The sequence below is a fragment of the Astyanax mexicanus genome, chromosome 1 (assembly GCF_023375975.1).
Source record: "Astyanax mexicanus isolate ESR-SI-001 chromosome 1, AstMex3_surface, whole genome shotgun sequence".
NCBI classification, from domain to species: Eukaryota; Metazoa; Chordata; class Actinopteri; order Characiformes; family Acestrorhamphidae; genus Astyanax; species Astyanax mexicanus.
In genome coordinates, this window is record NC_064408.1 from 39,767,305 (window position 1) to 39,784,636 (window position 17,332).

The 17,332-nt window shown below is 43.3% G+C and overlaps 1 protein-coding gene across 3 annotated transcripts in view; it reads right to left on the bottom strand.

The window, feature by feature from the left end:
* Window positions 1-17,332, bottom strand: part of LOC103034748 (adenylate cyclase type 3) — a 35,329-nt gene that overhangs the window by 12,168 nt on the left and 5,829 nt on the right. For all 3 annotated transcript variants that reach the window (XM_022685336.2, XM_022685326.2, XM_022685329.2), the window contains 10 exons: window positions 15,746-15,879; window positions 7,778-7,889; window positions 6,581-6,708; window positions 5,878-6,036; window positions 4,105-4,294; window positions 3,925-4,029; window positions 2,928-3,028; window positions 2,083-2,244; window positions 969-1,056; window positions 217-333 (listed from right to left, as the gene is read on the bottom strand). In XM_022685336.2, the coding sequence (XP_022541057.2) occupies window positions 217-333; window positions 969-1,056; window positions 2,083-2,244; window positions 2,928-3,028; window positions 3,925-4,029; window positions 4,105-4,294; window positions 5,878-6,036; window positions 6,581-6,708; window positions 7,778-7,889; window positions 15,746-15,879 (1,296 nt within the window). The remainder of the gene's footprint in view (window positions 1-216; window positions 334-968; window positions 1,057-2,082; window positions 2,245-2,927; window positions 3,029-3,924; window positions 4,030-4,104; window positions 4,295-5,877; window positions 6,037-6,580; window positions 6,709-7,777; window positions 7,890-15,745; window positions 15,880-17,332) is intronic.

Here is a 17,332-nt window from a genome sequence, read left to right on the forward strand (position 1 = left end):
TTTTATTGTAAATACAGTGTCTCCCATTCCTTAATATTAATAATCTTATTTTCTGTACTTGCTGTAATTTTTGGGAAGGAGAGTATTGTAATTCTCTGTATGTCCTGTACATATGCAGTATTGACAATAAAAACTACTTGCGTTGACTTAAAGCTAGAGCTGATTAGTGTACAGAACAGAGGAATCAAAACTCCAACATGAGAAAGATCTTCTTACCATGTCTGCCACCTCAGCCATGGCCAGGACAAAGATTGCTGCCATTGCCCAGGTGTTTCTCGCCCAGCGAGTCCGATCAATCCACAGAGAGAATGACACCAACTTCTCCGAGAACAACTAAAACAAACAAACAAAAAAAAACAACATCGTAAATATTGAAAAGCATTTTGCAGTATGAGGTGAAGCCTCATACAGTGGCTCCAGTGCTAATTGATGGTGTATACGTTCCATTATTAGTTAGCTATATTAGCCTTGGTAATGGTAATTGGCAGGACAAAACTATTATTTCTAGCTACATTAGCAGCGTAACTCCAGAAAAATAAAGCTAAAAGGAGTGACACTCCAAATACAGTTAGGCCCATAAATATTTGGACAGTGACACAATCTTCATAATTTATGCTCTGCATGTCACCATACTGGATTCAAAATGAAACAAATGATGCAATTAAAGAGTAAACTTTAAATCAAGTGGTTGAATAAAAATATTATGACGTGTTTAGGAATTACAGCCATTTTTCTACAAAGACTCCTCATGTCAGGGGCTTAAAAGTAATTGGACAAATCTCAAGTCCCTTGTTAATCTATCATCAGTTAAGTAGGTAAAAGTTATAGAGATGAAAGTTATCCAGGTGCATTTTCATGTGGATGTTGATGCTAAGAACCAGTGTGGTGACATGCAAAACCATGAAGATTGTTTAACTGTCCAAATATTTATGGGCCTAACTGTAACTGAATCAGCAGCTTCCCCTTACCCGTGGGAAAATGACCGCCAGTGAGCAGATGGTGAGAATGAGGAGCAGCACCTCTCCAATCGCCAGAGTTACATAATTCACTGTCAGCCTGTAAGAGACAAAAGCAATCAGAAATAAGGACAGAGACCCCCTAATCAATTAAAATTAAGGAAACTTCATGTATTTTTACTGTATATAAAAAAAGAAAATTAAAAGACCACTTTAGTTTCTCTGATTTTGCTATTTATATGTATATGTTTAAGTAAAATGAACTGTTGAAAAATGTAAAATGAACGGCTGTTTTGTTCTATAAACTACAGACAACATTTGTCCCAAATTCCAAATAAGAATATTGTCATTTAGAGCATTTATTTGCAGAAAATGAGAAATGTCTGAAATAACAAAAAAGATGCAGAGCTTTCAGACCTCATATAATGCAAAAAAAAAAAAAAATTGGTGGAAAACTCTGTTTTTTAATCACAGTTTTAATGCATCTTGGCATGTTCTCCTCCATCAGTCTTACACACTGCTTTTGGATAACTTTATGCCGCTCCTGGTGCACAAATTTAAGCAGTTCAGCTTGGTTTGATGGCTTGTGATCATCCAATTTCCTCTTGATTATATTCCAGAGGTTTTCAATTTGGTAAAATTAAAGAAACTGATCATTTTAATGGGTCTCTTATTTTTTTCCTATTGCGTACATATTTTTAGGAATTTGTTTTAGTTTAATTTATTGCAAAAATGGAAAATACTGCATGGCGTACTGTGGTTCTTTGAGGAATGCAACAGTTCTTCAGTCTATGGTGCCAGTGGTTCTAATTTTTTGGGTGCTGCATGTCATGTTGAGAAACGCTGCCCAACTGTAGAGGGAGTCCAGCAGCAAAAAGTACCATGTCTTTCATTATGCTGCTTTAAGTGGCCATAATGTTTTTGAAATATATATATATATATAAAATATGATTTGTTGTGCAACACAAATAAAAGTAGTAGGGACTATCTCAGTAGTGCACTAATTAGTGCACTATTTATCAACATAAATAGTGCACTAATTAGATGCACTTGTTGATGCACGTAGCCACCCTGCAGTTTTGTTTATATGGGATGTTTACATAGCGTGTTGGTAAAGTGTACTCACTGTGGGTCTATGAGCATTTCCATGGCAGAGGTGAAGATCAGAACCACACAGCTACAGCTGAACGCCGCTCCAGTCTGCCTCTCTTTCTCCAGTGAGTACCGAGTCTCCAACTCAGGGTCCACAAACCGCAGAGAGAGCACAGATGTCCGTTTCTCTTCCAGGCTGTGGATTGTAGGTAGAAATTAGTTTTTCCAGAAAAGCTAGGCAAATAATGCTGATAAATCATACTGTGGAAAATTCTATGTACATGCATTTTCCTCAGATCTGTGAAGCGCACTCTCATTCAGAAGTTTGGAACTGATGTTTTTAACAATACAAAATCAATTTTGTTAGTTCTTTTCCATTTCACTTTTTTAAAAGATCTTATAATGCAGACAATTCAGAGACACTCAGGGTGGGGAGCATAAGTAGGACTAAATGCATTAACTGTGAAAGTTGTTTTACTAAGAAAAGAAATGAAAATACAGAAATGAAAGACCCAAAAGATCCAAAAACAGAAAGCAAATGAAAGTGTCTAAGCGATCAAACTTCAGGCAGATACAAACTGCAAATACCTGCTTAATAATATTAAAATAAATAATTTCTGTTCATAATTTTAATAATGATGGTATTTATAAATGTAACAAATAATTTAATATGTAGTATTAAACTGCAATATATGCACCTGTTGTGTAGCATTAATGTTTAATATTTAATTCTAAATATAGGAGATTAAAGAGTAGGACAAACAATCTGTAGTCTATGTGTGTGTGTGTGTGTGTGTGTGTGTGTGTGTGTGTGTGTGTGTGTAAGAGTGTGTGTTAGTTTGTGTGTGTGCGTGAATGCGTGTATTCGTGCACACTCACGTTTCCTCCATCTCTCTGTCCACTAGAGTTTTATTCAGCAGTGTGTTCAGGTCATGCTCGTCTTCCGTCCCTCCGTCTGCCTGGCTGCTCACCTGCAGCCTCTGAAACACAGCCAATGGTAAATATTTAGAGCAATAAACACTATATATAAATATTATTTAAAAGTAAAAAAAGTTAAATATTTAATCATAGTTTAATAAATTATAACTTTTGTAAATAAAAACAATGCACGTAAATGTTGATAAGTACATTAGAGCACAATTTTGTCTGTGTGTAAGACTGGTGGAGGAGAACATTATTTGAGACCTGAAAGCTCTGCATCTTTTTTGTTATTTCAGCCATTTCTCATTTTCTGCAAATAAATGCTCTAAATGACAATATTTTTATTTGGAATTTGGGAGAAATGTTGTCTGTAGTTTATAGAATAAAACAACAATGTTCATTTTGCTAAAAAAACAAATATCTATGAATAGCAAAATCAGAGAAACTGATTTAGAAACTGAAGTGCTCTCTTAATTTTTTCCAGAACTGCATTTTTAAAAACCTAGGAACTTAATACATTTTCTCTGAATATATTGTAATGCGCTGTATATGATTTATCAAAAGTTATATCAAAATACTTTTTACCTTTTATAATTAATAAGTAATATTGCAATAGGTATAATTTCTGGCATGATACAAATAAACAAACTAAAAATGAAAGAGGACCAAAACATTTCTTTATAATTTACAATTTCATATTAAACAGTCAGTAATAAATGTAAAAATATAATATAATATAATAAATATAAAAGAGTAATGGTGACGATAGATCATGCCATTTATAAATAACTGACTTATCACACCATAAGTGCAGATTAGAAAGTTAAACAAAAAACAGCAAAAGATTTTGCTGCTGATTATGTTTTCTTAAATATCAGATTACAACCTATAGAAATCTAGACATTTTGTCTTGTTATGTAAGGCACATCACACTCATAACACTGTGACCTCTAACCTGTGTGTCGGCCGTCTCTGTGTCTGCTGTGATGTTGCGGACTGAACGCACACTGCCGTTGGTCTGAGTGGTGGCGATGAGGGTGGGCGAGTTCCTACAGACCACCTGAGAGACAGACTGATGTCATTCCTCTTTATAGAGAGTGAAGTCTTTATTCTCTTACAGTCTCTTTTTACTCACAGTTCCATTTGTGACCCCGTTTACTCCGTTCGTCAGCCCACCCTCTGTACTGGTTTCGGTGGGCACGAGCACCAGGTAAGTGTCGATACCTTTTTCCATCAGATAGTCGCAGCGCTCTCCTCCGTTCCCCTCCTCCAGCTCAAACTCTCCGCTCAAACACTCCATCGTACTCTGGGAGATGTGCACACGTCTACACACACACACACACACACACACATCATTACACACATTTTTCTTAATATTAAAATGTTGTTGATTTTTTAAGCAGATTTATCAGATATGTATTTATTTATTTATTTATATATTTGCACTGATTGAAAATAAAAGAGTTGGACCGGAGTAGTCCAGCGAACTAAGCGCTGCCACTATGATCCGGAGATTGCCGATTCAAGTCCCATTCATGTGGCTTGCCATCTGATACTGGAGCCCTGAGAGAGCACAATTGGCCTTGCTCTCTCTGGGTGGCGCTCTCTCCCCATATCACTCCAAAGGGTGATGTTGATCAGCACAAGGCACCTGTGAGCTGATGTATCAGAACCGAGTCGCTGCGCTTTCCTCCGAGTGTGCTGTAATGCAACTTAGAAATGCCACATCATCAGCAGTTCAAAAAAAGACGGTGGCTGACTTCACATGTATAGGAGGAGGCATGTGCTAGTCTTTACCCTCCTGGTGTGTTGGGGCATCACTAGTGATATCGGGCTCTATAAATTGTGGATAAAATGGGATAAAATTTGAAATAAAATTGTAGAAAAAGATAGTGCTGCATCAAGAATGAAGTGTCAGATTGCTGTGCTATTCAAAAGGAGGATTAAGATTTTCTGGGACAATAAATGTTTAAAAATGTTGACTAAATTGGGCAATATTTATTAAGCTATTAAGCTTATTAAGACATCTTGGCATCATGGTCTGGCGATACAACTGGCCTCTGGTCTTCAAAACTGCTTCTTGGGACAGCAGCTTTATGTGGACAAGCATTGTCCTATTGGAATAGTGCACTAGAGTCTGGAAAAGGTAGAAGCACGGGTTGCAGTACTTTCTTACTTGCCTGTAGTAAAGACCAAAGGTAATCTGGCATTGTATGAAATTGCACCCCTCAATATTACACCAGACCTTGTGAACGTGTGACCTGTGTCAACAAACCATTGGATGTTGAATGATCATCACCCCACCTCATCCCAAACTCCAAAAAGTGTTTGATGAAGCACCATCATTCCAGAGAACACAGTTCCATTATTCTACAGCTCAGTGCTGGAGAAATTGGCATTAATAATGGTGCCCATATATTTAGATTCATCTGCTTCAGAGAGTTCTGTTCTTTTTTCAAATTTTTTGGTTATTTATGATTGGATTTGGATTTGGCGCAGTGACTAGGTTCTGACACATCAGCTCACAGACATCTCATGCTGCCCGGCACCGCCTTTGAGCATGATGGGAAGGGAGCGCCATCTACCCACTCAAAGGGAGCGAGACCAATTGTGCCCTATCTGGGCGCTGGCAGGTGATGGCAGAGCTACATAGACAGGATTCGAACCTGTGACCTTCCATTCATAGTGGCAGCGCATTAGACCACTGGACCACTCGGCGCCCAGAGAGTCCTATTCTGTTGGTAATAATTCTCTACCGGGCAATGGGGAATGAAAGGCAATAATGTCTATGACTAGACCTAATATCTGTCTGGGAATTGTAACTATTCACAAACCCACAACGCCACTGTCAATGAAGGATAAGAGGCTCCTCAGGTCTCAAAATGTAGAACAAATAAGTGCTGCTCACCCTGGGATGCCACCAGACTCCATCTTATTGGCCACGGTGACATCGGTGGACCATACATCAAACTGCCAACGTTTCTGTCCCAGGACTCCGCCCAGCACCGTCCCTGTGTGCACCCCCACACGCATGTCCACCTCCGTCTTTGTCTTCTCGCGTACGTACCTGAACACATATGAGCATAGGGGACCCTTTTACAACTGCTCTTTTTTGGAAATAGATTGTTTATTTGAAATGCAAATGAGCTGTTTCATTTATCTCTCCTTTACTGTGTCTTGCACAATAAGTAAAACTACCTGAAACTCTCCTCACAGCTTCAGCATGAATGGGTGGGGTTAGGCTGCTGTAAGCTGAACAGATGGAGATATATGCGTAATATGTGTGAATTTATTATGCTGCTTTTAGTGTTGGATGCACTGCGATGCACACACATTTGAAATGCAGTTAAAATTATAAAAACCGTTATAATTAATCTGCTTCATTGGAATAACAATGAAAGACTACTAAATCTGCTCAGGATGAGTGTGTTCATCTGTTTTAATAAGTAATAAATAAGAAAAAACAACTAATAACTTTCAGCTTAGTTAGATCACATTCACTGCATATCATAATGATCACAGCCTACTAAACCATAACAAAATGTTATTAAGAAGGAATGAAGGCGTGTCTGTCAAATGGTGTGTGTGTGTGTGTGTGTAAGTGCACTCACGAGATGGCCTTAACCATGGCCAGGCCCATCATGATGGAGCAGGCTGCGTGGTCTGGCCGGTAATCAGGTAATCCACAGATACAATAATAACAGTCCCCCAGAATCTTTATCCTCAACTGGTGATATTGCTGCACATAAACACACACCAATCTATTAAATATCCCATATATATCCCAATATTTCATTTGTTTAAAAAAATAAAAAAATAAATGTGTGTGTGTGGGTTCTTGAACCAAAATTAAGTGTAGCTAAACTGCTGTAGGATAAATGAGTGAAGCTAAACTAATGTAGTCCGAAATTAAGTTGGGCTACAGTGTTGTAACCAGAATGGGTGGAGCTAAACTGCTATAGGCTGAATGGGTGGAGGAGCCAAACTGCTGTAGGATGAATGGGAGGAGCTAAACTTCTGTAGACTGAAAGAGTGTAGCTAAACTGCTGTAATCTGAATGGGTGGAGCTAAACTACTGTAGGATGAATGGATGGAGCTAAACTTCTGTAGACTGAAAGAGTGTAGCTAAACTGCTTTAATCTGAATGGGTGGAGCTAAACTACTGTAGGATGAATGGGTGGGGCTAAACTTCTGTAGAGTGAAAGAGTGTAGCTAAACTGCTGTAGACTGAATGTGTGGGGCTAAAGTGTTGTAATCTGAATGGGTGGAGCTAAACTGCTGTAGACTAAATGGGTGGAGCTAACCTGCTGTAGATTGAATGTGTGGAACTAAACTGCTATAGGATGAATGGGTGGAGCTAAACTGCTGTAGACGGAATGGGGTGGAGCTAATCTGCTATAATCTGAATGGGTGGAGCTAAACTGCTATAGGATGAATGGGTGGAGCTACACTTCTGTAGACTGAATGAGTGGAGCTAAACTGCTATAGACCGAATGGGGTGAAGCTAATCTGCTGTAGGATGAATGGGTGGAGCTAAACTGCTGTAGGATGAATGGGTGGGGCTAAACTTCTAAAGACTGACAGGGTGTAGCTAAACCTCTGTAGACTGAAAGAGTGGAGCTAAACTGCTGTAATATGAATGGGTGGAGCTAAACTACTATAGGATGAATGGGTCTAGCTAAACTTCTGTAGGATGACAGGGTGGAGCTAAATTTTGTAGACTAAAAGGTGGAAATTTATTGATGTAAACTGAATAAGATGCGATAAATGGCTGTGGGATAAATAGGTGGAACTAAACTGTGACTTACAGCTGCTAGTTTGTCAAAGCGGGCAAAGAGTTCATTGAGCAGTTTTACGAGTTCCTGAGCGCTGCAGGCCGACGAGAGCTGAGTAAATCCCACAATATCAGCAAAGAGGATACTGCAGAGAAAGAAAGACAGTTTATACTTGATTTGGTAATGCTGCCCTATTCACCACTCTCAAATGTGCTGTGTCACATTAGGGTTGAATAAAAGGACAAGAGTTATAAGGAGGCGCAGATCGTTTACCTGTAAGAAAGCGGCATATGCCGCCAACCACCAGCAGAGGGCCTGGACACTGCGGTGGAGGAGCTGGTGGATCTGGGGCAAAAAACTCCAAGTCCCAGAATCCCCAGCGGTAATTAGTTCAAATCAGGCTCAGCTGTGAACACAGCTTAAAAACCCCAGCCAAACCTCAGTTCACCGTCACACCTTTGTAGAGGGGTGACCGGTAACAGTGGGTACAAAAGAAAAAGATTAGAAAGAAAAGAACTCTTAAAAGAAGCCACAAAAAGGAGAGATCCTAAAAGAAACAAAGGCTCACAAAAAAGAAATCTTAAAAGAAGCCACAAAAAAAGAAATATTGAAAGAAGCCACAAAAAAAAGATCTCAAAAGAAACAAAGGCTCACAAAAAAAAGAGAGATCTTAAAAGAAGCCACAAAAGAGAGAGAAAAGATCTCAGTTTATTTTTGAAGTTTTTATTTTCAAGAAGTCTTTTCTAAGTTCCTTAAAGTTTGATTTAATTTCCTTTGTTTGAGCCATGCCATGTGGCAGCAGATCCTTTGTTTGATTTTCCCGCCCTTTTTCTTCACTGCCACATTTAAGGCCCTCATCCAAAGCCACTGCACACACTCTAAGTCAGGGGTCTCAAAGTAGCGGCCCGCGGGCCACATGCGGCCCGCGACGCGGTTTCATACGGCCCCTCACGGGTTAACAAAATAAACATACATCTGGCCCGCAATTCAATTTAATTATTTATGCTTTATTATGTTCGTTTTCATATTTTATCTTAACTTGTATTTTGGTGTGTGTGTGGTTTTTGTTTTTGTTTTGCTTACGCTGCGTTGCCTGCTTTAGTAGTCTTCAGTAGCCTTCAACAGTCTAACCTTGCAGCCGTGGTGTGTCCACTAAACTCCGTAACGTTAGTTATAAACATCCTGAGGTTAGCAGCGCGCTAACTGACCTGTTTATAATGTAATCCGAGCAGTGCCTCCGTGACGCTGCTCTAAACTGCTGCTGTTAGCTGCTTGGGCTGAAAGATGAACTGCAGAGAGCTGTATTATCCGGTTAGTGGGGTTATTTTATTTCATACACAGAAGAACTTACAAATTTTTAAAAACGCTCCAGACTGGCTCAGCTGAGCCCTGTAGCCCGTGGCTGGGCTGCAGCTCTGACTAAGCAAAGACTGCGGGCTTGTGGTGCTGCAGCTGCAGCTCCGACTAGTGGTTGGATGAGGAACTGCTAAATCTGAGGAAATGCTAAATCTGTCACAGCTCACAATTTTTGATTTTATATTTATTAAGCCTTATTTCAGTATCAAACGTTTTGATCAAAGTTAATATAACTTATAAATTAAAAGGATTTATGTTAATAGAGCAACAAGCAACCATTTTTCCATGCAACTGTAATATTTGATTGAATAAATAGTATATTGAGAGTTATTTAACATTAAGGAGTAATTACATTCATTTTGTATTACATCTGGTTACATTTTCTTATATTTATAAGTTACATCTGGCCCTCAGAGGACAGCCAATATGCCAATGTGGCCCTCGGCAAAAATGAATTTGAGACCCCTGCTCTAAGTAGTGCAGTGGTAGCACACCCGTCTGCAGTTACAAAGGTTGGGAGTTCAAACCCTGGTTCAAGCACACCATCAAACAAACTGCACACACATACAGACACATCAGTAATATCAAATATAATATTACCAATAAATAATAAGACTAATAAATAAGCAAATAAAAATAAATAAAATAAGTAAATAAAATAACTCTGCATTTGAGTCCACCTCCCCCACTAAACCGTAACAGAAGGTGTGACCCCGCAAGATGCACCTGAACCCATGCAGCTGGGAGGTGCCCGTTTACCTATTCAGACAGCAGGCGAAGGCTTTAAAACCGCTCCTCACAGATTGGGAAACAGCAGGGTCTAACCCGGGCGGGGGAATCGGCCTTAGACCCTGTGGTATCCCCCATATCAGGACTTCATCTCTCTGCAAAATTAGCCTGGCCCCCTCGACAACATACCTCACTAACAGCCTTTATAGATTCTGGGGCTGCAGGAAGTTTCATTGACACCTCCCTTGCAGCTAGTTTGGGCCTCCCAGTCGAGCCTTTAGAGCGTCCGCTGCCTGTTCTCGCTATAGACGGAAGGGTTGTAGGCTCCGGCCCTGTGACCCATCGCACCAAACCAATAATCCTTCAGGTGGGGGTCCACATGGAACAGGTGGAATTATACCTGACTCAGGCTCCCCACCTGAAGCTGGTGCTTGGGTATCCCTGGTTAGTGCTTCACAACCTGCGTATAGACTGGTCAACCCACTCGGTCTATGCTTGGGGCCAATTTTGTCAGGGGAACTGTTTAAAGCTCAACAAAGCACCTCCTCGGGCAGTTCCACCGAAGGAGATGCCCATACCGCACCTAGACAGAGTTCCTAAGGAATACAGGGACCTCTGTGAGGTGTTCAGAAAAGAACAGTCCCAGGTCCTGCCCCCACACAGGCCATACGACTGTACAATTGACCTTTTACCAGGCACAACTCCACCCAGGGGTCGATTGTTTGCACTCGCTCCTCCCGAGCGTGCTGCCATGGACACCTACATTCGTGAGGCCTTGGAGTCAGGCTTCATACGGCCTTCCTCATCACCAGCAGGGGCTGGATTCTTTTTTGTGGGGAAAAAAGATGGTGGACTTCGTCCCTGCATAGATTACAGAGGACTGAACGCCATCACTGTGAAGGACCGTTACCCCTTCCCTTAATGCAGACAGCTTTTGAGGCACTGCAGCAGGCCTCAATTTTTACTAAATTGGACCTGCGCAGTGCCTACAACCTGGTTCGCATACGGCAGGGGGATGAATGGAAAACGGCCTTCATTACCCCAACAGGGCACTACGAGTACCGCGTAATGCCCTTTGGTCTCATGAACACCCCCGCAGTGTTCCAACGCTTCATTAATGACGTACTGCGGGAGGCCTTGGACCAATATGTATATGTCTACCTTGACGACATATTAATTTACAGCCGGTCACTAGAGGAAAACATAGGACATGTCCGACGGGTTCTCCAGTTGCTCTTTGAACCGTCTATTTATAAAACTCGAGAAGTCTGTGTTCCATTCAGAGACTATATCGTTCTTGGGGTTCGTGGTATCCAAAGGCACCCTTCGCATGGATCCAGCCAAGATCAAGGCTGTCAAAGACTGGCCGCGCCGTTCCACTCTTAGGCATGTCCAGTCTTTCCTGGGGTTCGCCAACTTTTTTCGGCGTTTCGTGCGTCAATTCAGCACGGTGGCAGCACCCCTTACTGCCTTAACCCGAAAAACCCCAGGGCCGTTTCGCTGGACAGCGGAGGCTCAGAAAGCCTTTGAAGAAATCAAGGCTAGGCTAACCTCACCACCAGTTTTACAACTGCCGGACCCCAATGAACCATTTATCGTTGAGGTTGACGCTTCAGATGTAGGTGTGGGAGCGGTACTCTCCCAACGCCAAGGGCCAACAAAGAAACTACACCCCTGTGCGTTTTACTCTCACAGGCTTACCCCAGCAGAGCGCAACTATTCTATTGGAGACAGGGAGCTCCTGGCAGTGAAGTTGGCCTTGGAAGAATGGAGGCACTGGCTCGAAGGGGCCAAACATCCATTTTTGGTGTGGACAGATCACAAAAACCTGGCCTATATACAGCAGGCCAAACGATTAAACCCACGTCAGGCCCGGTGGGCTCTATTCTTTGGTCGTTTCCATTTTGTTCTGTCCTATAGGCCAGGTTCCAAAAATACCAAGCCTGATGCCCTGTCTAGATGTTGGGTCCCTCCTGGACCTGAGCCAGCCCCTGAATTAGTTGTCCCTGCCTCCAAAATAGTTGGAGTCCCCACCTGAAGCTGGTGCTTGGGTATCCCTGGTTAGTGCTTCACAACCTGCGTATAGACTGGTCAACCCACTCGGTCTATGCTTGGGGCCAATTTTGTCAGGGGAACTGTTTAAAGCTCAACAAAGCACCTCCTCGGGCAGTTCCACCGAAGGAGATGCCCATAGCGCACCTAGACAGAGTTCCTAAGGAATACAGGGACCTCTGTGAGGTGTTCAGAAAAGAACAGTCCCAGGTCCTGCCCCCACACAGGCCATACGACTGTGCAATTGACCTTTTACCAGGCACAACTCCACCCAGGGGTCGATTGTTTGCACTCGCTCCTCCCGAGCGTGCTGCCATGGACACCTACATTCGTGAGGCCTTGGAGTCAGGCTTCATACGGCCTTCCTCATCACCAGCAGGGGCTGGATTCTTTTTTGTGGGGAAAAAAGATGGTGGACTTCGTCCCTGCATAGATTACAGAGGACTGAACGCCATCACTGTGAAGGACCGTTACCCCCTTCCCTTAATGCAGACAGCTTTTGAGGCACTGCAGCAGGCCTCAATTTTTACTAAATTGGACCTGCGCAGTGCCTACAACCTGGTTCGCATACGGCAGGGGGATGAATGGAAAACGGCCTTCATTACCCCAACAGGGCACTACGAGTACCGCGTAATGCCCTTTGGTCTCATGAACACCCCCGCAGTGTTCCAACGCTTCATTAATGACGTACTGCGGGAGGCCTTGGACCAATATGTATATGTCTACCTTGACGACATATTAATTTACAGCCGGTCACTAGAGGAAAACATAGGACATGTCCGACGGGTTCTCCAGTTGCTCTTTGAACCGTCTATTTATAAAACTCGAGAAGTCTGTGTTCCATTCAGAGACTATATCGTTCTTGGGGTTCGTGGTATCCAAAGGCACCCTTCGCATGGATCCAGCCAAGATCAAGGCTGTCAAAGACTGGCCGCGCCGTTCCACTCTTAGGCAGGTCCAGTCTTTCCTGGGGTTCGCCAACTTTTTTCGGCGTTTCGTGCGTCAATTCAGCACGGTGGCAGCACCCCTTACTGCCTTAACCCGAAAAACCCCAGGGCCGTTTCGCTGGACAGCGGAGGCTCAGAAAGCCTTTGAAGAAATCAAGGCTAGGCTAACCTCACCACCAGTTTTACAACTGCCGGACCCCAATGAACCATTTATCGTTGAGGTTGACGCTTCAGATGTAGGTGTGGGAGCGGTACTCTCCCAACGCCAAGGGCCAACAAAGAAACTACACCCCTGTGCGTTTTACTCTCACAGGCTTACCCCAGCAGAGCGCAACTATTCTATTGGAGACAGGGAGCTCCTGGCAGTGAAGTTGGCCTTGGAAGAATGGAGGCACTGGCTCGAAGGGGCCAAACATCCATTTTTGGTGTGGACAGATCACAAAAACCTGGCCTATATACAGCAGGCCAAACGATTAAACCCACGTCAGGCCCGGTGGGCTCTATTCTTTGGTCGTTTCCATTTTGTTCTGTCCTATAGGCCAGGTTCCAAAAATACCAAGCCTGATGCCCTGTCTAGATGTTGGGTCCCTCCTGGACCTGAGCCAGCCCCTGAATTAGTTGTCCCTGCCTCCAAAATAGTTGCCCCCCTCTGCTGGGGTATTGAGGAGTCCATTGCACGAGCCCTCCAACAGGAGCCTGACCCGGGAGGTCATTGGACTTTGTGACAGGTCTTCCACCATCAAAGGGCAACACAGTGGTAATGGTGCTTGTGGACCGCTTTTCCAAGGCATGCAAGTTTGTGGCGCTGCCCAAACACCCCTCTGCCAAGGAAACTGCGGATCTACTTCTCCAACACGTGGTGAGATTACACGGCATGCCCCAGGATCTTGTATCAGACCGGGGGCCCCAGTTCGCCAGCCGGTTTTGGAAGGCCTTTTGCAAGCTGATGGGAGCCACAGTGAGTCTCACCTCTGGCTTCCACCCGGAGTCGAATGGGCAAACCGAGCGGGTCAATCAAGACCTTGGCCAACTGCTGCGTTGCCTCACTGCAGGCAACCAGACTTCCTGGACCGACCAACTGCTCTGGGCAGAGTATGCCCACAACACCCTGTGGCATTCATCCTTGGGTATGTCACCCTTTGAATGCCAATTCGGGTTCTCCCCTCCGCTATTTGTGGAGCAGGAGAGGGAAGTGGGTGTATCCTCTGCTGAGCAGTATGTCCGTCGGTGTCGCAGGGCCTGGCAGAAGGCACGTGCCACCTTGCAGGCGACCTCGAAGGTCAGGAAACGGGTCGCAGATCGCAAAAGGAGCCATGCCCCGCAGTTTCGTGTGGGTCAACGTGTGTGGCTGTCCACCAGGGACCTTCTGCTGCGAGGTGTCTCGCATAAACTGGCATCCAAATTTGTGGGTCCCTTTAAGATCTTGCGGAGGGTAAATCCGGTCTCATATCGGTTGCAACTTCCATCTACCATGAAAGTGCACCCGACGTTCCACGTGTCCCACCTACGTCCATTTGTGTGTGGAGCCCCCTCACCTGGAACTCGGCCCCCTCCCCCACGTCTTGTGGGCGGTTCCCCTGCGTTCACAGTTTGGCGTTTGCTGGACGTGCGCAAAGTCCGGGGCAGCACCCAGTATCTTGTTGACTGGGAGGGTTACGGGCCGGAGGAACGTTCGTGGGTCCCTCGGAACCGAATTCTTGACCCGGCTCTGATCCGGGACTTCCAGCGTGATCGTGCTGCTGGCTTGGGGTCGTCAGGTGCCGCCCCTAGAGGGGGGGGGTACTGTAAGAAAGCGGCATATGCCGCCAACCACCAGCAGAGGGCCTGGACACTGCGGTGGAGGAGCTGGTGGATCTGGGGCAAAAAACTCCAAGTCCCAGAATCCCCAGCGGTAATTAGTTCAAATCAGGCTCAGCTGTGAACACAGCTTAAAAACCCCAGCCAAACCTCAGTTCACCGTCACACCTTTGTAGAGGGGTGACCGGTAACAGTGGGTACAAAAGAAAAAGATTAGAAAGAAAAGAGATCTTAAAAGAAGCCACAAAAAAAGAAAAAAGAAATATTGAAAGAAGCCACAAAAAAAAGATCTCAAAAGAAACAAAGGCTCACAAAAAAAAGAGAGATCTTAAAAGAAGCCGCAAAAGAGAGAGAAAAGATCTCAGTTTATTTTTGAAGTTTTTATTTTCAAGAAGTCTTTTCTAAGTTCCTTAAAGTTTGATTTAATTTCCTTTGTTTGAGCCATGCCATGTGGCAGCAGATCCTTTGTTTGATTTTCCCGCCCTTTTTCTTCACTGCCACATTTAAGGCCCTCATCCAAAGCCACTGCACACACTCTAAGTAGTGCAGTGGTAGCACACCCGTCTGCAGTTACAAAGGTTGGGAGTTCAAACCCTGGTTCAAGCACACCATCAAACAAACTGCACACACATACAGACACATCAGTAATATCAAATATAATATTACCAATAAATAATAAGACTAATAAATAAGCAAATAAAAATAAATAAAATAAGTAAATAAAATAACTCTGCATTTGAGTCCACCTCCCCCACTAAACCGTAACATTACCAAGTTATAGAAGAAGAACCAAACTGTCACAGAAAATGATGGTTTTATGGTCAGAAAAAGTAACTTAACTTAAAAGGTTTGGTAACTCATTTTACCTCAAAAACACTTTACTAGTTGTTAAACATGGTGGTGGTATCATTGTGCTCAGGAATTGTTTTGGTGCCAATACAACTGTTATATTGCGCAAAGTGGATGGCTCAGCTTTTCAACTCAATTATACTTAATTGAGGAGGGTTTATTTAGCTTATTTTGCATAGCCTTGCCTTTTGGCAACTTGCCACACTGAACCTAAACCAATAAGGGTGTGTGTGTGTGTGTGTGTGTGTGTGTGTGTGTGTGCATGTGTTACCTGACATTTTCGTGTCTGTACATGTACATGGTGTTGAACTGCTGAGCTTCTGATTTCTGATTGGCCTCTTTCTTCATTCCCTGCAGCATCTCATCTGCTATGTGCTTCGGCAAGATGGACAACAACAACTCCTCCTACACCCACAAACACACATGAATCAGTTCCATTGATTCCTATTAATGTGCAATGGTTTTGATGTAACTTTTGTGTGAACGCAAATGCCTGATTTTTATATAGCTGGAAAACTAGCATAAAGTCCAGGTAGTATCTGACTGGGCCCATGAGTGAATAGAGCAGGTAGATCTCCAAAAAAATCACAGTATGTCATGTTGTGCCTCCTGCACACACTAAACAGGATGTGCTTCTTGTCTAATCCAATCATAACATTTATTGGAGAATGTGCCTAAAGGCCATCTCACACTGGGACAGATATTTTGTTACAGACATAATATAATGCCAGGGCAGGTTTTGAAAATGAACATAAATATGTTAATTGTGTTTTTCACACTACAACTGAAACTGATGGCCTGCAACATTGTATTAATTGTTCAAGTGAAACCTTTGAAACCTTTTTCAAGTGAAACCTTTTTAAATATACCACATTGTTGAGTACATTAAAACTAGACTGACCCATCAGAGCCCCATTGTCAAGATTGCAGACCAGACAAAAAAGCGTCAAGTCAGCAGCTGAGCAGCTGATCTTGTCTGGAGTAGAACTCAAAACCAAACATGACAAGCAACATGGTGACTCCAAAAATGTAGAGCTTAAAGTAAATATACAGAGGATCAGAGCTGAACAGCTGAAGAATGTTGGTCAGTACTTCACAGCCACTTTATACAGCATTTGTTTGGTATTGGTGATCTCCAAAGAAGCAAAATATAGCTTCCCCCACTAATTAGCACTTGTGTGGAGAAGGGAGAGAGATTCGGACAGGGAGCAGAGATAAAGAAAGAGTGGAAATGTAACAGAGCAAACTGTTTACTGAAAAAATACATCTGACTTGGTGTGAAGACTCAACAACATAAAAACTTCCAGCTCAGGCTTAGTGTGAAACGGCCCTGAGGCAAAAGAAATGTCTAGCTATATGCTGCATGTATGAAAGGACAAATGTTCAAATGTTTAAATCTGATTATCTGAACATCTTATGGAGATCATATACAGCAAAAGAGAGAGAGAAAAGACTGGCGTCAGAGAAAGACAGATGGATATGGGGTTTGTCTCCAGAGCTGTGTTGCCATGACAACGTGAAGCGCTTGGCCGCACCCTGATTGGTCAGCGGAGTCTGTTTCCCAGCAGCACTAGCTTCTCCTGTGGCATTCTGGGAGTTTTGCAGGCTCCAGAGTGCCATAGAAAAACACAGCGGAAAAAAGAGAAGCAGTAGAACTCCAGGGAGGAGTGAGATATGAGGGCTATAATAGGGCTGGAAAACCTCTCTCTCTTTCTCTCTCTCTCTCTCTCTCTCTCTCTCTCTCGCTCTCTCTCTCTCACATACACACACACACACAGGCTCCGTAGGGACAGAGTGTGGGACAGATCATCAGGAAACAAATGAGAGCACAGTTGGTGAACTAAGTGCTTTAATGAGG